The sequence below is a fragment of the Pithys albifrons genome, chromosome 8 (assembly GCF_047495875.1).
Source record: "Pithys albifrons albifrons isolate INPA30051 chromosome 8, PitAlb_v1, whole genome shotgun sequence".
Classification (NCBI taxonomy): Eukaryota; Metazoa; Chordata; class Aves; order Passeriformes; family Thamnophilidae; genus Pithys; species Pithys albifrons.
This window is the reverse complement of record NC_092465.1, coordinates 29,898,213-29,919,070: the sequence shown is the minus strand read 5'-3', so window position 1 is coordinate 29,919,070 and position 20,858 is coordinate 29,898,213. Positions and strand designations below refer to the sequence as shown.

Genomic DNA, 20,858 nt, shown 5'->3' with positions numbered 1-20,858 from the left:
ATGCGAAGAAGCTCATAGATGTGCAGGGCAAGGCAAGCTGCCTGAGAAACAAATCCAGTATCATGAGATGCTTCAACATACTTCAATTTCCCTGGGCCTTGTCCATATCCTTTAGTCTCCAACTTCCTGTAAAAGTTCCTCAGCTTGGCTTCAAAATCTCTTTTGTAAGGAGCTGGAGCTCGGGCATTGGCACGCTGAGTACCTGCAGGAAACAATGAGCAAAGAATGAGCAGTAGAGACATGGACTGATGAATGTCCCATCTGCTACTGAAAAGACTCCTTAATAGCAAAAGGCATGGCATGTGTTTGGTTTAGTCACCTTTATAAACAGTAAAAGTTGCATATCTTCAAATCTGCTCTGCATCCTAGACTTGTTGGTTGCTCATTTCCAATAGTATCATCTTTGGAAAGTCAATCTTAAAAGAGCAAATTCATGCCAATGCAAAAGATTGATTAAAAACCCAGCATAATCAACTAGAAAGACTTTACTTTTTGTTTTTCAAGTGCACTTTATATCTAACCTCTGTAATAGTTCATGCAATAAATGTTCTGCTCTGGTCTGGTTTTAATATTATCAGGGAAAACAACAACTCTGAAATGAAACATAAACAGATGAGACTGTTGTGCCCCCATTGAGTACATCAAGATGAAGAAGGAAAACATTTTGGAAATTCCCTAGTAAAAGTTTTTCCCTGGGGAAGTATAAGGAAGAAAAATACTGGAAAAATGGAAAGACTACCAAATTTAAGTTTGTGGAACTTCTCACCTATGGCTGCAGAAACATACATGATGGTCATCTAAAAGAATTTGATTTTGAAAAACTATTTTTGAGAATCAATTTCTTAAAAGTAGAGATAGGTGAGATCTGTACAGCAAAAAAAAGCATACCCCACACCTGCATGTACAAGTCTAGTACATACAAATTAGGTGTTTAGTCTGATCTATCCTGAATATGACAATCATTAGGACTTCCAATGCCTCCCTGAATAAATTACTTCCACAGATTTGCCTGCAAGACAGTGTGCCAAACAGGCAGGCAAATTCCTTCTCTACATGCCTGTGTAGATATCCGCCCCAAAAGAATTCAGAGGACATTTAAAATTTTTCATGCCCTACACAATACATAAGTTGCCAACTACTCATTTCACCTAACATGCCTGTAATGCAGTGAAAGCACAAATGAAGAGTTTGCAAGCCCTTGTATGTAGAGTTCTGTCTTTTAACTGGCTAAGTCGGTGCCTTTACTTGAGTTTACTTTTGGCTCTCAGCATCAAACTAAGCCAACACAGAAACATTTATTGCTGCTATGAGCGAGGGCATGAAAGGTCATGTGGCAGGTGATAAAAGAGAGAGAACCTTTGCCTGTTCAGGCTGTGGGTAGAGAGCAGCTCTCTCAGCCACAGAGCACACGGCTCTGGTGGAACAGGTGACAGCACATCCTGCGGAAGTGGCTGCTGGAGAAGCTGCAGAGGTTGGGTCTGTGCAGAGATCAGACAACACCTGACATCACTCAACACTGAATGCCATTTAACAGGTCTTTCAAAGACCTGTCTGACCAGAAAGACACTTGGTTCTAGTTCCAGGCTTAGAGTGATGTGTGGGAGGAATAGAACGTATCAGGGAGTCTACAGGGCTCCAAAGGGAACATGAAGGACCCCTCTGTAAAAACAAATAATGGTCTTTGATTCACCTGTAGTGGTTTTCCTCTTTTACTGAGAGCACTAATAGCTTCTAGTGGTACACTCAGCTGAATTCTCCTGAAAACACAGAAACTTGAAACTGTAAACAGCCTTTTAATTACTGGCCATTTGCCCTCTCTTTGTTTATTTTGCTTTGGGTAAAAGTAGGTACAAAAATGTAGTCACACAAAAAAAGCAACAATAATATACTGTAATCTAAACTCCTGAAGGAAGTTGGGTTTTTCTGAAGGCTACCACAAAACATGAATCTGATAGCACATTACTTCATGGTTCAGAAATCAGCATCACAATATTCTGTCAGCACATAACAAGTCCTCACTGCAAATCAGATGCATATGCCAAGAAATTCCTGGGCAATTATAGTGATTTCTTCTGCCTTGGGAACAAAAGATGTTAATGGAAGAGCTAAAAAACACCAGTGATGTGACAATCGTATTTGATTTTCAGAGAGTTTATATTCTAAAGCAGATATAAAGAGTAGTTTCATGACTATTCATCTTTCCCAAAAGACAAAGTGCAAGTGACTGTGGCTGATCTGAACAATGGATCCTTAACACGCAACCTCGTGCAGGGCAGCACAGCCAGTTTGGCTGACGAGAGAAAACAGAGCCTGCATAGAAACCACAGGCTATTTACAATTTCCCATCAAGAAAGTCATTTATACGCCAACACAAATGTACATACTTGCAGACTGACAGGGAGATTCAATGGTCTCTCTATATTTTTCTATGAACCAGAATAGAGAGTACAATTTTAAGGAGAATAAGACTAAAACCATCACTGATCATCCTTTATTATCTGCTGCTGCTTTGGGTAGATGAGAATATCACATGTTAAAGACTGAAAGTATTTTGAAATTACTGTGTTGGAATGAAGCCCTGCCTGGCGTGCTTCAGAGCATGTACCAGGAATGAAGGAATTATAACTCTGGAAGCCAAAACTGGTTTTACTCATAAAAGACTTCCAGATTTGCTGTTAGAAATAAGATGTATATATGCAGATTTAATTCTTCCTTTCTTTTAAGTAAAGGGAAAGAGTTATACCTCAACATATATGTTATGAAAATACCAATCCATGTGAATATTGTATTTCACTGCTTTGCAGAAGGCCATAAGATCTTTAAGGTCTTCAGGTATTTTCTTCAAACAGATCTTACAGAGGTGCTATGTCCAGCAGCAGAAAAAGCTACCACTCAGGACATGTTTAGGACTGCATTTAATCTTGTTACTTGAAAAGGCAAAGCATTTTATTATTGTGGACTGGGAAATGCCCATAAAAATCACAGTACTTTTTCTGATAAAAATTTCCTATTGTTTGGAACTATCAAGTGTTGCTTACATCCTAAATGTTCTCTATTTATCTACACTTCCGTTCTCAAATTTGCAGAAATCCCCTTATGCAAGTTCTGATTTACTGCAGTGATTTTGTTTTATTTGATGTTTATCTTCTTGAGAAAACTAAGAACAGCAACGTCTATAAACCTGAAATTGTTCTACTTGGCCTTCAAATGGAACTTGTCATATTTGCAGTAATTTAGTTCTGATCTGCAACTTATTAGTTAATTTCTGAAATATCAACTTCATTCCACCCTGACATGAATTTTAAGACAGCTGCAATATGCCATCTTTTGAGCTCATATTAAGGGATAACAATCCAGCTTTACATGAAATTGTTACTCATTGCCCCACAGCCCCATTAACACCACCATTTTAATGTACAGTTATTAGATCCATGCTCTTAATTTTCCAGGCATCAGGATGCTGGCACAAGCAGTCACAGTTGTTTCACACCAGTGAAAAACAAGTTTGCATGTTTTACAAGTCAGAACAAAATCACAACCACTGAACTTCTAATATACTCAACAAAGCATCTTGTGAGCCCAAGGCAAAGGTTCAAGTTTGAGAGTCAAATGCAATCATACTTGTTGACTTTGCTTGAAAATAGGACTAAAACTTTGTTGTTGCTGAAGCCACAGAACTTGGATCTTCAGAAAGGTGAAAAGACATGACATGCAGCATAGCCAGATTAGGGAACTAGCTCTACTGCACTGTCTTAAGAGATACCATCCTCACTGGGACACTGCAGTGACAAGCTCACTGCCCACTCAGCTCATGTAACCTTATCCACCCAAAAGCTGGGAACTGCAAGGGGAAATAGGTTATAGTTTTCAAACAGTATGTTTTTGGCTTTAGGTTGCCATGAATTTCAACTTGTAAAGGAAATAAAAAGGTACAGTAAAACAGTTTTTCTATTGTTTTTGTCCTCTATCTTCTGGGAAGGCAGCAGGAGCATGCTACTGATTTTGCTGAACTGGAACTGGTCTTATCATGGATAAGAAATGTTTTCACAGAGCCCCTGCAGAAGCTTTGCCTGAGCAACTCACCTGGAGAGTTCTGAGGCGAAGACACCGGTGAGCCTCTTGGGGACTGGCAATAACTCGGATGAAGTAAGGCATGTGGCGGCACATATGACATTATCTCCTCCTCAAACAAGCTGGTCAAAAGGAACAAATAAGAAAGAACATGTTTATTTGAATAAATGGTGGGTTTCACTTTGTAGTTAATAATCTGCTTTCTTTGGCAGTCACTCCCTTATTTCCACTAAGCACACGTAGAGTGCTACAGAATATTTTATTGCCATTCCCTCGATCAGATTTTGAATGTACTGGATAGCAGTAATTACCTTAGTCGTGCTTTCCTGGAAAAAATACCTGCAATATTGCACAAAAAGCAGGAACAGAAACAAACATTCTAAGCCTCCAGGATTAAGAATGACATCTGAATTTGTTGAGCATATTGAATGGCAAGCTTGGTAGCATAAGTTATTTCTTCATTTTGTCTTAAATCTAACACTGTTGCTGAAACAGGCAGCACATCCAGCCTGTTCCACTTGTTATTTCATGCTTCACCTATTATTGCTACACAACATTTAAAGAGAAAAAAAATTATACATTTTTCAGCCTAATCACTACATCTGTGTATGTATATTAAAATTTCAGTCTTTCCCAAGATTTGGCACAAGCAAATCCAAAAAGGGACAAAATATCTAATATGAGAACAGATCTGGTATCAAAGGGTATGTTGAATGTTAAACACAACATAGGTAAGAACAAGCTGTTAATATGTAAAAATTTTTGTTTTCAAAAATTGAGCTATGGAAGGAATCACAAGCCAGCCTTTTACTATCTAACTCAACTAATGAAAAAAATGTTCAAATAAAAAATGTTTCTTACCGAGTCTGTCCACCAAACAAATATCTGTAAATTTTTTTGCATGATTTTTTTTTAATGGGTGTGTTCTGGAAGTTCTTTTTACATTCATGACCATGTGTTATTTTCCTCCAAGTTACACAGAAATAAAAGTCCTAAAGTTTTTTAAGAAACAGTATTTGTGTTTTAAAAAAGCTCAGGCATTGCTTTAAAATGAATTTTTTTTTTAATAGCTGTAATTAAATTGGAGATTTAGATGCCAGGAAGGATTACGATTATGCAACCTGACCTCAAAATAAAACTACTAATGCCAATCCTATTTCACTAGATTCAATTTTAAAGGTACCGATGGATTTTTTTAATGGAATGGATGGGAATACAACATCAAGATACAAGGGTTTAAATCTAGCAAAAGATTGGTCTGTTTTTTTGAGTTAGTATCTTAAATGAAAAATAGTAAAGAAGCACCTTCCCATTTCTTGACTTAAAGGGGACAATGCTTGACAGCACAGTGAAGGGCAAGCAAGACATTAAGAAATAAAAACACATCTCAAGTATGTACCTTTACAAATAGGGACTTCCCAAAGCACAGAATGAAACAGATACATTCTAAAAGTTGTAGAAGGCACATCCTTGAAAAACCGTACCTACTGTACCACTCTAAGCATCAGAGCTGGATGCAACAAGACAATAAAAGGTAGACCAGGCAAACTCATACAAATCACAAGCACAGTGCTCTTGCACTTGTCTTTCTTCACACAGGACAGCACTTTCCATCATTCCTATGAAAAAGTGTCATCTCCAAACACCATCAAGATATTGAATATGATGAAAATAAAATCTGACCCTTGAGCTGCAGCTCTCCCAGCTGCAAGTCCAAGGACTGAAGGGGAAATGACTGGGTCACTGCATCAGCACACACTGCTTATTGAGAGGCTGCTCAGCAGCTGCCACAGCATGTCCCACACATGCATCGAAAGCAGCAGTGCCTACCTGAGCAACATGACAAGGTCTGCATCGCTGGATAAACGCACCAACCCAGGTGTTCCCTCCGTCCGGATGAACTGGATCTTCTCCCTGTGTAAGCAAAAAAAGGGCTTCTAAAATACTGTTTGCAAATAAGGCAGCAATGTACACCACAGCAAGAAGAAAAAGTACAGAGTATATCAGAAACCTCTGGGTTATGCTTTTCCCTAATTTTTTTCCCTGCCACACTATGTCCATGTGAGCAGTAAAACATTACAACCAAAAAAGCTAATTTGTTCAGAGGAACAATTCTCCTGTTGCCCTCATCTCTTCAATGCTCATGCTGATTCAGGTAGTACAGTCATCCAACCGGTAAAAAAAAAAAAAAGAGAAATCAATCCTTCAGGTTCACACTAGCCATGTCTCTGAATTCAAAGTAGAAAGCAGAGCCCTGTGGGAGGACATTTCTATTGTGGAAGTGAACTGTTTGAAGAGGCCCTGTCTCTTCTGAACCTTTGTACAAATGCAAGCCATACATTACAGCACATACCTGTAGCCCGGGTTTTGTACCACACTGCATTTAAGAGATCTTTCAGAAAAAAACCCTGTATTTCTCCCTTCTCTCTCACTCAAGCACATATTCTTCCTCCCAGACCCAGTTTTCTCACTATTGTAGAACCTAGGCATCCAAAGTTCTGAGCATGGTAACATACAGAATTTTAGGATCTATATTAAATATAATTCCTTGGTTGATTCCCGTTTTTCTCTGCAGAGCTTCTTCGTCCATTCTGAAATGCAAGTACATCCTCCTATTTTCTCTCTTAGTACAAGGCATGTCATGGTATAGTAGAGATAAATTCTCATTTGGCTTTACTGTTCTGAAGGAAAAGAAAACAAGAAATGAACCCATGCAGTAAAACCTATCCCAAAGGAGAAAACCTCTCAACAAAAAGAAAAGTAAAGAACTCTCCATAAGAACTACAGGACTGGCTCAGCTCAGAGGTCTGTCTATCCCACCACCCTGTTACTAACAGTGACAAGAAGGTCCAAAACACTCCAAGCAATCAGCACTGCTGCTGGCAGCTGCACACAGTTCAAGCTGCAATGTGAATTTCTGGAACACACTGTTTCATGCATGGGCACTTTCAACAAAAGAATCAAACCAAATTTCTTGCCATCTCTCTCTGAAATTATGGTGCATAAAGATGTTCTCCAACACACAATCCCTGGTAACTTGCACTCCATTTACAGCATATTTAAGGGCGAAAAGAGAAAACAGCCAGACTGAGCCCAGATTCCCCGGCCCTTGCTTGCCAGGATGGCAGTTGTGTCTGCAGGAGGACCATGTAATTCACTGTTTGTGTATGAAGAGAGGTACTGAAAGCCAAGCACCTGCTTAGCCAGCAGCCAGGCTGGAAGCCCCTCAGTTCCATGAGCACAGCACTGAGCCAAGGCCAACACGTGCTGCCCACCTGCAAGCACAGCACCAGAGTGCCCAGGGCAGGGATGTCTGCACACTTCCAGAGCCTCCTCCAGTTTACACCAGTGCCCAAATGGCAAGGTTTGAGGAATAAACCATGGATTACAAAACATATCTTAGCATTTAGTTGGCAGCAACACCTGGAACCAGAAGGACCTTTTTTTGGGGTTAACTAATATACGCAGCCCTCCAAATGAATGCAGTCCTGGGGTTACCAGTGAGAGTTGTGATTTCAATGATATTTTTATTAATATATGCCCTTTACCTTCTGTTAAGACATAAATTATGTTTAGTGTGTAACAGGTGCCTTTGCCTGAAGCCTTTTACATTATTTAACAGCCTCTCAGTCTTACCTGCAGTGGCTTGCAAGAAGATTTGATCCTGGCTACATGCCTAATAACTATGACAAGTATAATGTTCTCATCCCACCATAAAACCTCTCAACAACAATTTTCTACATGTAGTATACTTTCATTATATATTTTAATAGACACTTCTCATCTCTTCATTCTTCTTAGGGGTGAGAAATTATTTTAGACAGAAAACATCAAGAGATCTTTTCAAATTATCTGTCCTCTTTCAGAGGCCAAAAAATTATTTTTCCTCCTAACTTATGTAACAATTACAGTAACACTACTATTAATATTTTATATAATCATCATTCAACTTCAATTGCACTGAGGTCATCAAAGGAAGATATTACTGAGAGTTGTACTAATCACTATATTAAAAATATTAATATGGGGTATTTCACTTAGGTTTTAATTCATCAAATGTTACGGCAATGTCCACGTAGTTGTTTAGTCTCACAATGTGTCAAACAGAAATGGATTCCAGTAACTTGCTAAATCAGGGTCTTAAAAGACTAACTAGGAAAAATGAAGGTGGGATCTTTATAAAGAGGTTAGAAATGTTACTGAACCATCAGCTGTAGGAGAATATAGGAGAGGTATAATAAAATATACCAGCTCTAAAGACTAAGACTAGAATGGAATCAGTCAGTTCAACAGAGTGGCTTCTCTGACCAATCCCATTTAACGTAAAATAAAAGTATGTTCATTAAAATCCTCAATCATTTTGCTGCAATAGGCCAGTTAACACGCACATTTTCAGTCTCCTTACAAAGAAAGCCTACAAAAGGATATATAGTCTCAAGTATATGTTGAGATACAGAAAGGAGTATCTTTTATCCCTTGATCTTCCATTTTTAATCTGAAACCCATCTTTTCATGATGATACCTTACGAGTTTTAAATATCTGTAAATTTTAATACAGCTGTACAGTTTCTCACACTGCAGGTAACAGGGGACAGTTTCTAAACCCCTCTCTCATGGTTTGTGCCACATTCTTGAAATTCTGCTTAACGTTCTTTACAAGGAAAAAGATTTTAGCAAGGACATCTTGTTTGGGACACATGCACCTGGAAAATATCCTGTAGTCAAAGCAAGATAAAAGGCCTAAAACCCCTGGAGAAGCTCCAAAGGGGCAGTCCTGAGGAGGTTCTGGAGGCAGATGATTTTTGGGTTGGATGTATCCATTAGATATGATAATTAATTAGTGTTGTGAATTTGTAAGAGCCCTATACTGGGTGCACAAATATGTATTTTGTTGCATTTCATTAAAGGATCTGCTTTCTCTTTTATTTATACCCATATTGGCTGGAAAGTTCTTTTCTCCCATTTTAGGTAACAATGAGAAAGGCTCAGCTTCTGGGAAATTACGAGTCTGTAATCAGCAAGGTTCTATTAGAAGCAGAATTTGATAATACCAACAAGTCTTGTGAACAATCTGAATTCTGATTTCCTTAGAAAAACACAACATGTACAAAGAAAAAGATACTGATTGCTATCAGAGTAAAGGAAACCAAGCACCCTGGGGAAAGGAAAACAATAATAAAACTACTAATAATCCAAAACTGTTTGTATACTATTTCCCAATGGATGAGTTTGTTCACATTTCAAAACAAGCCTGGTGGGACAAAATTGCCTATAGTGATATGGGTACAAGAGAGGAACTGTTCTGATATGCTGAGAACCACAGATTTTTGTTTTTCTTTTCTCTATATTTTCTAGAGAACATGTACTCTACTAGTATGTCATTTTGGGTTGGTCAGCCAGGGTTTCTTTAGAGGGTAAAATAAATCTTTAACTTAGAAACTGCATTACAAAACTTTTTACACAACATTTTAGGAAACTGCAAGACAGGGCAGTTTGCTGAATTTTTGGAACTTACAGGACATGGAGGAAAAGGGATCAATAAGTAACACTGAGAATGGAAAAAAAACAAAAATCAGTGCTGTCTGCCATGCCAGGAGCATGCACAAGCATTTGGAACTGCACTGGCAGCTCTCTGCACAGGACAGACTGCCACCCTCAAAACAGCACTTTTCAAATTTAGGGTCAAAGGAAGATTTGACACATTCATTTAAGTCCTGGTCACTAATATCCAAGCTGTCAATGATTCCACTTCCAAGTCTAGACATGCAAGGCAGTTATAACAACTATACAGCAATCAGCCATCCTTCCTCAGATGATCTAGGGCTATGCAAAAACCCGTAGATGCTCATTTTGGAAATTTTGGAGAGACACCAAAAATTCTGATTGATATAGGATTACCTCCAGTGTCATTAGGTCAGGACAGCCTTTCTATAAATGTGCTTTGAGAAGATATGAACAAAACCAAATGCCATTCTGTCTCATGCCCCCAGCTGTACACAGAGCCAAACAAATGGGCACATTTGCCATGCCATCCAGCTGTCTTGACACATTTTGAAGACATTAGCAAATCTCTTATGCCAGTTGTTCCAAACATTTTCTTGTAGGCATCTTTATTTGATAATAACACATTACCTCTGTTCTCCCAAAACCTATTACACAGCATTACATAGAAATACAGAAGTAACTATGTAATACACCAGAAGTCTAGAATCTGTTATGTTGCACTGTTAATGTTAATGAAAGTAAATGATTGCAATTAGCATTTTGTATTGAAATGGGAATAGCAAACTTCAATGATTTGCTTACCTGAGTGAATGATTCCTGGTAAGATCTGGTTGACGCTCTTGTAGAATTTCAAAGATATTGGGCTGCCGCAAAAATGCAACAATCTTGTCATTGTAAGCTGAAAACAACAAAAATATCGTGCTGAAGCAAGGAGATACCAAAACAAAGGGTGTCATTCCTTCTGAGTTTTGCACAATAATGACAGCAGATTTCACAGTTTTAAGTTTAGCAGTATTGTGTTAATACTTTTTTATGTAAGACTACTGATTCTGTCATTTAAGGAACACACTTCTTAATTATGAACCAAATCTCACTGGGACATATCTTTTCCCCTGTTAACTGCTACAACTCTGTTAACAATTTCTGTAATATTTTATCACTCAGTGTTAGCTGAGGTCAAACCAGAATATTTATGTCTAGCATAAAATTGCAGGAACCTTGGTTTTCACTGCATTGAAATCTATCTTCAAACATTAAACAGTCATTGGAAACACCCATATCAAATCCTCACTAATGGCTGAGCCTGCAGAGCATGCACACCATGTCCATGGCAAGGAGAGGGATTTAAATAAGCAGAGATTTTCAAGTAAACATGCCACAGTACAAAGAGCCAGTTACAGTCAATAGGATTAATTTATCTTGATTTAGCACAATGTGACAGCTGTTCGATTTAATAAGCTAAATTCTCTATGTGGTGGCACAGAAGTCAGTAACTTTGTGTGTATGTAACTGAGAACAGAAGTTAAGCTAATGACTAATTCCAAGCTGATTAACACTTTCTGGAATACTGCCAAAATAGATGCTCAGAAGCTGTAAAAAGACAAAGCAAAAATCACTGGGAATACATGGAGTCCAATTAGGACCCAGTTTGTCTCACTGGCTTCAATTCATCCTGTCAGCACACAGAGTAACTGATCTGGGAAGGTAGAACACATCAGCTATTTGGTTCTGCACACTTTCCATCCTGAAGGTTGCAAGTGAACAAGGGGGAAATGCTGACGGATTGAAGAGTTGCAACAAATGGTACCTTCTACCCACCCCAAGCAAGTGACAAACTCAGCAGTGCACAGTTATGTGACACCCACAGTCCCAGAGGACCTCTCTGAAAAGAGGCCGTGTGGTGACGTACCCACTGGAACCACATCCTGGTACTGAGCTCTGCTGACTGTATTGAACGTGCTGGACGGTCTGGGCAGAACTGGTGGTCCTGAATGACGAGAGTCCTCCCCAACCTGCAGGTGTGCAAATACCACAGTGAGTGTCTCTGCACCAGCATGTGGCTCGGGTACATAACAGCGAGAACTTAAAACCAAACACATACATAAAGGCTTTGCTCCCTCGTTATCCCCAGTAACCACTGAAGCAGGAAGCAGCTGTGATGTATCACAGTTATTAGTAAAACTTTATTTAGTATACTGAGACCATTTATTAAGAAGAATCAAAACTGATGCAAAGTTTATGGCTATTTTTAAATAGCCCCATTCTGTAAAGAGACCAAAAAAATTAAAACTGGGATTCCTTCAGAGGGTCTTTTGCAATTCATGGATAACTTTATCCATGTGAAACGTTCTGGAAATCAAATTCTGCTCCTTTGTTAGCACTTCTATAACATCGAATTCTGCTCCTCCATTCGCACCTCTGTTACCTCAGTGCATGAATGAAGTTTCCTTAAACTTGAAGTGAAAACACGTTTGTGGCTGAAGTGGGAGGATAAAGAAGTGAGTTCACATTTAGACAAGGCAAACAAATCCAAAACTGGTAAAATATGGTTCCTAGAATCATTCAGTAAAACTATTATGATTTTTTTGTAATTGCCTTCTGGGATTAAAAAATGTTGTATATAAACATTTTTTAGGGTAAAACCATGGTATAAAATTGAAGTTAGAAGCATTTGTGATGTCAGAGCAACTTCTGCCGTTTACTGTGTGATGAGGTTTCAGTCATTTCTACAGTGCCAGTGTTTGGTATTTTATCTATATAAAACATTTGGTCAAGCAGTTTTCATCCTGCTGGACCTTTATATTTACTTCTCAGTTTATCTGCCTACATGTAATAGCATTTGAACTACACTTCCAAGCTTCAAAGATCTCTGAAATATTTAACTGCAAAAGATCATGTAAATATAAAAGTTGCTTTTAAATCCAGTCTCTCAAAGCATGAAGAAGCAAAAGTCCTGAGATATCTCCCAGGACCTCTGTGCTCTCTGACAATGCTTTTTCAGAAAAATGAGAAATTATTTCCTGTTAGGCAATGTGCTGGAAAAGGAATGTCATTATTATAAGCTCCAGCTTCACACTGCAGCTCGGCTTTAGTTAAAAGGGCATTCCTTACACTGGTTCATGTTTGCTTTAGAGCATCTCTCTGTAAAAACTGGGTCGTTGGCTTCAAAACATCAAAGTTCATGGCAAGACAAATCAAAGAAAGCATTTGGATAATTTTTTTCATTAAGTATTCATCTTTTGCAACAATGTACATTTCCTTTATGTGATGGTTTAAAAATAGGAAAAATATGCAAATATGCCATACTTAAGTCATAAACACAGAAGAAAAACTGGTGTTCAGATTCATACATATGCATATAAAAAGAACATCATCACATCACTAATCCCACAATGGGAATACTGTATTGGATTGATATGTTTGACATTTCTATCTGGAATTATACTTCCATTCAAGTTAGAACTGTAACAATGTCAAGGAAACACTTTTATAATTACATGTAGAAACATATTTTAAGGAATTTCATGTATTTAGATGGAGTGGGAAATTTGACAGGTAATCAGCATTATGTATATATTATTATATATGACGCTTTTCCGTAGTATAAACTACACTTATTCTGCAGCATTGACAACTTCAGCAGCATAGCTGGCACAAATATCTGTTTTAAGTGCAGAGATACTGAATAGTGCTTAAAGATAATTTCAGTACATACTGGATAAAGTTAAGAAAAAAAATTATTTCTGCTCTGTCACAAATCAATCACAACAGAAATACTTGCTTTACCCTACTGAAGATCTAAATAGCTCTATGAAGACACTTCCAGCTTCTTTGTCTACTATATGACATCACCAAATTGATGGAAAATGCTATTTAATACCATTTGTAAAATATACCTGATGTTGGGGTGGGAGGTGACTAAACCCTGTTCCCACAGGAGGGTATGGAACCCACTGCAGCTCAGTGGAAGCCTTGTTAGGAAAGTGGCAGGGAACATTCATGTCTGCTCTGAAACAGACTTCTGGCAGAACTTAATCTGCCACAAGACTGAGCTATAAAAAGTATAACTCAGAGCATTCCTCTTGTTATTCTGGATTTTATTATCTTTAATTCCTGGCATGGAATACCCGTCCCCTGAAAAGACAGCTTACAGCCAACACTATGGAGGTTAAATAAAGTACAACTGAAATCCAAGCCATTGTACATACACAAGGTCACAAGTAAAAAGAAGTGAAAACAAAATGATCCACAGTGGTATACCTATAAAATAGTGTTTTCCATGTATTTCGGATTGGAAAGCAGAGATGAAATACACATGCAAATGCATATAATAGTCTGATAAGCCTGTATGTGGTAAGTTTTTTTTATACTTAGTTGCACAACTAGATGTATAGTCACACATACATCTTTGCCCTCCTTTTATTTGCAGAGTTATATATCAACATAATTGGCAGACACCACGCCAGACAACAATATATATTTTGTCAGCATACAGGTGCTGGTAATCTGTAATCAGATGCTCTCCTGTGGTGAAATGGAGTTACTGCGAATTGAAAGTAGGAGAAGCTCATGTTTGACATTTTTCCTCTGAATTCATACATTTTAAAAGCAGGAGTGACTGGCAAATAAAACAAAAAGGGCTGCAAGCAGGACCCTGGCAACTACAGGCCTGTCAGCCTGACCTCCGTGCCTGGCAGGGTTATGGAGCAGTTCATCCTGAGTGCAATCACACAGCACCTTCAGGGTGGACAAGGGATTAGACCCAGCCAGCATGGGTTTAGGAGGGGCAGGTCCTGTCTGACCAACCTGATCTCTTTCTATGATCAGGTGACCCTCCTGGTGGATGAGGGGAAGGCTGTGGATGTGGTCTATCTGGACTTCAGCAAGGCCTTTGACACTGTCTCCCATAATATACTCCTGAAAAAGCTGGTAGCCCATGGCCTGGACAAGTGTACCCTCTCCTGGATTAAGAGCTGGCTGGAGGGTCGGGCCCAGAGAGTGCTGGTGAACGGAGCTGCATCCAGCTGGCGGCCAGTCACCAGTGGTGTTCCCCAGGGGTCTGTATTGGGTCCAGTCGTGTTTAACATCTTTATTGATGATTTAGATGAGGGGATTGAGTCCATCATCAGCAAATTTGCTGATGACACCAAGTTGGGAGGGACTGTCGACCTGCTGGAAGGCAGGAGGGCTCTGCAGAGGGATCTGGATAGACTTGAGAGATGGGCTGATTCCAATGGGATGAAGTTCAACAAGGCCAAGTGCCGGGTCCTGCACTTTGGCCACAACAACCCCCTGCAGCGCTACAGGCTGGGCACAGAGTGGCTGGAGAGCAGCCAGGCAGAAAGGGACCTTGGAGTACTAATTGACAGGAAGCTCAACATGAGTCAACAGTGTGCCGAGCTGGCCAAGAAGGCCAATGGGATCCTGTCCTGTATCAAAAATAGCGTGACCAGCAGGACCAGGGAAGTGATCCTTCCTCTGTACTCTGTGTTGGTGAGGCCACACCTTGAGTATTGTGTTCAGTTCTGGGCCCCTCAGTTCAGAAAAGATATTGAGGTGCTGGAGCGGGTCCAGAGAAGAGCAACAAGGCTGGTGAAGGGACTGGAGCACAAGTGCTGTGGGGAGAGGCTGAGGGAGCTGGGGGTGTTTAGCCTGGAGAAGAGGAGGCTCAGAGGTGACCTCATCACTGTCTAGAACTACCTGAAGGGAAGTTATAGCCAGGTGGGGGCTGGTCTCTTCTCCCAGGCACTCAGCAATAGAACAAGGGGGCACGGGCTTAAGCTCTGCCAGGGGAAATTTAAGTTGGATATCAGAAAAAAATTTTTTACAGAGAGAGTAATCAGGCATTGGAATGGGCTGCCCGGAGAGGTGGTGGATTCACCATCCCTAGAGATTTTTAAACGCAGATTGGACGTGGTGCTGAGTGCCATGATCTAGTAAATGGACTAGAGTTGGACCAAGGGTTGGACTTTTCCAACCCAATCGATTCTATGATTCTATGATTCTAATAGGTCTTTACAGGTGACTACTATGCACTTACAGAAGAATCATGCTCCTCACAACATGGAGGTGGGAATGGAACGTTGTGGAAGAGGATGATCTTAAAAACCTGGTGGTTTCCAAAGGGAAGGCACAGGCACAACTCACCTCCCCAGCACTGTGGCTGCGCTGCCTGGTCAGGTGCTGCCGATGGACTAACGCACTGGTGGGCCTGCTGCTCTGCAGGGGCAGACGGGGGTCAATGAACGTTGTGGTGCGCGAATTGTGGTCAACAAAGAAGGCCTGGAGAAGGTGAAAGAGAAAAGAATTTATAGCCAATACCTTTTTTAATTTCATTATGCCTGAAGTTAATGCCTGCTCAGGATCTAGGTTTCATTTGCTCTTATGAGGCTTTGGAAAACCTTCCTTATGTTACTGGGGTTTGCATCTCCCTTCAGCAGTAGGAGGGTAACAGTTTTCCATCTCACTCGAAGCAATTAATTGTTTAATGCTTTACTTAATTCATGTCTATAAAGTCCTTTGAAATTCTCATCTGACAACCATCAGAAGTAGGAAGCTTCATTACGACTGTCAAGAAGAGAAGACTTGAACGTTTAATAAAAGTAATCCTGATGTATTCTCCCTTTCATTTCCTTGTAAGCATCTAAAAAGATGTCATTAAGTGGCAAACGCATTCCCTTTTGTGAAGTATTTACCATATAATTATAAACACAATTGGGTATATATATGTCAAATGTATGCTTGCATCCCATAATGAACTATGATTACAGACCAACAAGCATTTTTGCCATCTTCCTGATACAACTACTCTATAAACCTTTTTAAAAGAAAAAACAAAAAACCTGAAGCACCACCCCAAACAAAACCAAGACCCCTCAAAACTAAAAGGAAAGGTGAATCAAGGACAGTAAGATGATGGCAACAAAAATATTTAAATCAGACAGTTGATGACAATTCACACATATTGGCCAGTCAACCATTCGCTGAAAATGAGGTCACAGGAACATGTAGCCTGCAAAATTAAAACCTCCTACAATTCTGTCCAATTTGAATCAAAAAGGTTTTTAAGCCCTGAAATTTAAACTTTTTGCAGTGTTAGTGTTGCACTTGGAAACCAGCACTGTTCTATTTCAACAAACTTTGTGTTTTCAAGTCAGAATGCTAGAAACATGTGGAAGTGGCAAAAAAATCCTTGTTTTGAGCACGAGAATTACAGGAAAGTGACATCTGGTTTGAGGAATCAAAGAATCTGGACCAGCAGAGAGGTGGTCAGGGACTACAGGAGCCATTTCTGTGTTTGGCTACTAGTGAGGTACTTCAACCACAGTTTCACAAGCAATTTAGTCCTGTGGTGTCAGCAAAAGAAAGATTCTCATCTTCCCCCCTCCTGACCACTTGTTTCATCCCTTGTGTGTGCCCTTCCTGCCTTCTGCTGGCACAAGTGTTTGTGTGGCCATGCAGTGAACCCATCTGGGGAGCTGGTCCAGGCTAAAATTACTCTCTTTGTCCCTCTCCCTGATGGCTCCTCTAACCTCAGTCAGCTCACCAGGGGTGAGAGCAGAGCAAAACCAACTCTTCTGGCAGCAACACCAACTTCCAATATTCATGAAATCATTGCTCCAAACTGCTTGGTATGGCCCGATCAGAGAAAATGCAGTTCTCACTACCATGAAGGTAGCTGGACAAAACAGTGTGTCATGCTATACAGCAATGAAATGCCATTAGGGATTGTGGTGGGAGAAAATGGTCATACTTCCGTTTCCCAAGGAGGCAGAAGCAGCTGCAAAACCCTAAAAAAGCTCCAGAAGAGAGCAGCAAGCCTCCTATAGTCCTAACAGCAGTCATCTGGGCCTGTAATACGTGCCTACAAGCAAGGAATCACATCACCCAAGCAGTAAGGAAGAACTCTGTTCTGACCATCTGACACAGTCACAGACATGCAAGTGAAACCAACTGCTTTCACAGTTCAAACACTATGAAGCATGTTCAATAAATGCAATTTTAATTGCAACATTTGAGAATGACACAGGACTTTTTTGCCTTGACAAACAATGATGTCACCTGCAGTGCCAGTACACAGATTAGAGAATATGAAACCAGTGTGAATGCAGAATGAAAAGCATCATGAAATTTATGTTTGGGGCCTCAAAAATGACTGAGACTGCTGGAACATACCCAGTCTTTCTGAAAATTTTGCTCCTGATTGACAGGTTTATTTACCTTACTAGCAAGTGGTTGGTACAGAGTTTGGGATTTTTTTAAATATACTTCTAGCAAATATTCTGCCTAGTCTGTCTATGTACATTTATAAGTGAAGAACTTTCATCAAAACAAAGGTTAATTTCATTAAGTCAATATCACACTGCAAAATCACTTATAAAAAAAAGTACTGATTTGATATAGGAGGAGGTACCACTTAGAGTTGCACTACACAGTTCTTTGAGTTAATGCAGTACTCTAGTATTGCATCCAGTGTTCCTTAGCATTATAATTATATATACAACTCAATTTGAACATGAAGTTAAAGACAGTCGTGTCTTATTAAATATGAATGGTTGCAGGCCAGCTCGTAGTAGCCTACTTTAAAATAAAGCATAAATTACCACTTAGAAGCTTCAATGAAAATAACCATTGGAGCTTCAAGGCTTTTGGACACTGGCACACAGCTCAAAGTACAGTGTGGCTCACAGTCTCCTTTCAGAAGAATTCCTCTCATAACTCCTGCCTAGCTATAATCCATAAATCTACAATGCTGGAAGAGACTGTCATAAGAGAAGTAGAGCCAAAACTATATTTAGCCCATTAAATATATAGTTGCCCTAGTTATCCTTCCCATTAAAGTCTATAAAGCTTGCTATAATACCTTATCTTCCTATTGAAGACATCAATAACCAATTACTATGGATTCTTTAACCGTAGAAAGAAAAATCAAAAATATCCTCCAATACCTTCTTATGTATTTGCATATACTGCAGAGATCTAATTAAAAAGTATACACACTTGCATCTGGCTTTAAACTATGAACATGTGCTTACACATATTGCAGAAATGCACTGGGATGCTTATCTGTACAATGCCTCTGTGTGTGCACAGGGATGCAGCAAGGCACTATTTTGAAGTCAGCAGACTGAGTTCAGCCTTGGGACATGTCTAGCCTGCACAATGCATCCTGCTACCACCTTCTCCCATAGCCTTCTGCTCCCTGTGGTCAGTGAGTGATGATGGTTCATCTCTGATTCCCATCAGACACTATATTCTAGTCACATCAGAACTTTTAGGGATAGCTGCATGCCAAACAGATGGTACCCCCTATAGGGAATACACAGAGGAGTATTGCTGAGTGAGCAACTGGGCTGTGCTGTGCAGCTCTGAAGGGAGCTCAGAGGTGGGCAGTCCCTACCTGACCTTAGAAGGCAAAGAGGACAAGCAACCAGGACCACACTGACATTGGGAAGTGAACACTCTACTACTCAGCACAGCACAATAGCCAGAGTGATCACCGTACCTTGGGAGCAAGAGCCTCAAGCCTCTCACTGTGACATACTTGAAAAAGAAAGGAAAACCTCATCTCTGCAGGAAAGAGTAGTCAGAGAAAGGAAATATAATTCTATATTGCGCTATGGCTAATTTCTACTTGCTTCCCTTTACATTTCTGCTTTAATAAAGGCAGGTCCAGTTTCAGTTTGGTCTCAGCAAGCACTGGTCTCACTGTGTATTGGCCATAATCTCTCTGGAGTGCTGAATAGGCTTTTCTACCAGCCACAAGTGGTACTCGTGACAAAGACAATTCAACATAATGAAAATGAGCAATGCTGAGCCTAATTCAAAGTGAAGAAATCCCAGTGAGAATTTATTCAGTGCTTCCTCTTGCTGATTAATGTTGTGGTAGCATTGCTGTTACAAAATGCCACACCAGAAATCCAAAGGTCTAATTCTCTCTGTGGAGCACATATTAAAGAAAATTGAAAATTGCTGTAATCTTCAGGAGAAAACTGGCCTCTGAAGAACTGAACAGAACAAGAATGACTCAAACCAGTAAACAGTGAGGCAGAGAACAACTTTAGCGTAATTGCACATTCCCAGTTGTGTGCCTAATGAAAAAACAAAGTGCTATCCAGAGTTAAAAAAACCCCAAAAGACAAACAAAACAAAAAAACAATCAAAAAAACCCAACCCTCAAGCACTACTTCTACTGTTCAGTTTAGAATCTGTAATCTTTCCAAGCACCAAGATCATTATTTATATGGACCCTCACAGCTAAATGTACCAAGAGTAATAAATGTAAGAACCAAGAAGCTTTATATGCCAATAGTCCCAGGGACTTCTCCCATGAACTGATAAGCCTTATCACTTGCTCACATGCTAATCACAGTCTAATTTTAACCCTCATATTTTCTGCAAAAAATATAAAATTCTAGATACTGAGGATGCACTAGCTTAAAGTTACATTAAAATTACACTGCTACTATAAAAGTGACTGTTCTTTGATTTTAAAATATTTTTTTAGAAACTGAAAATGGATACCTGTTTAAAAATAAAGTGGTGAGACTTGCAACTATTTAAGATCCCTAATCCCTGTTAATGAAACCTACTATATGCCACATCTTTCCTGTTAACCAATACATAACCAATAGAGTGATCAGCCCCAGACCATCCAGTTCATCTCAGGAACTGATGACCACCAGAGCCACTTGGCATTCCACTGTTACCTTGCCCTGATGGTCGTGTTTCATTTCCCAGCCCCTGGGCAGCTCCAGCTGTTTGTTGGCAAACATGTTGAGGAAGCCCACCAAGTCCCGGTTATGCTGGTAGCGCTCGAAATGGTGGGTGTCCCGCCGGACTTTGGTGATCATGTGCTTCAAACACGTGTTATTTGTAAACATGCGGTAGGCACTCTGCAAAACAAACAATAGGAAATGCTTCAAAAAGATAACACTGTTCTTAGCACAAAAGACAACCCTTCGCTGCAAATGAATCGTCTAATCATCTGTGAAACCTTAACACTTTATCTCCAGCTAAACCACGACAGTGTGAAAAACAAGGGTTCTCTTTCTGAGGTTTTGGGATAAGTGTCTAATGTTTCTTATTTCACTTGAGATACACAAAATTACAAAACGGACTCACTTCAGCAGAGTGTGAAATACATTGGAGATTGCATTTACCACACTTATCCCTGGAGCTGTGAAGAATCTTGTAACATTAAAACTGCTCTAAAAGCAATTATTTATCCATAAATAGTTTCCAATTTCTGGAAAAATGAGTCATATATACCACAGACTACA

General features: G+C 39.7%; 1 protein-coding gene across 1 annotated transcript in view; it reads right to left on the bottom strand.

Annotated features, from left to right (window-relative positions):
• HECW2 (HECT, C2 and WW domain containing E3 ubiquitin protein ligase 2) overlaps positions 1–20,858 on the bottom strand; it is a 157,169-nt gene that overhangs the window by 21,791 nt on the left and 114,520 nt on the right. Inside the window, 7 exon segments of the mRNA XM_071562577.1 lie at positions 82–202; positions 4,084–4,193; positions 5,902–5,985; positions 10,378–10,474; positions 11,486–11,588; positions 15,724–15,858; positions 20,286–20,471. Coding sequence (XP_071418678.1) covers positions 82–202; positions 4,084–4,193; positions 5,902–5,985; positions 10,378–10,474; positions 11,486–11,588; positions 15,724–15,858; positions 20,286–20,471 — 836 coding nt within the window.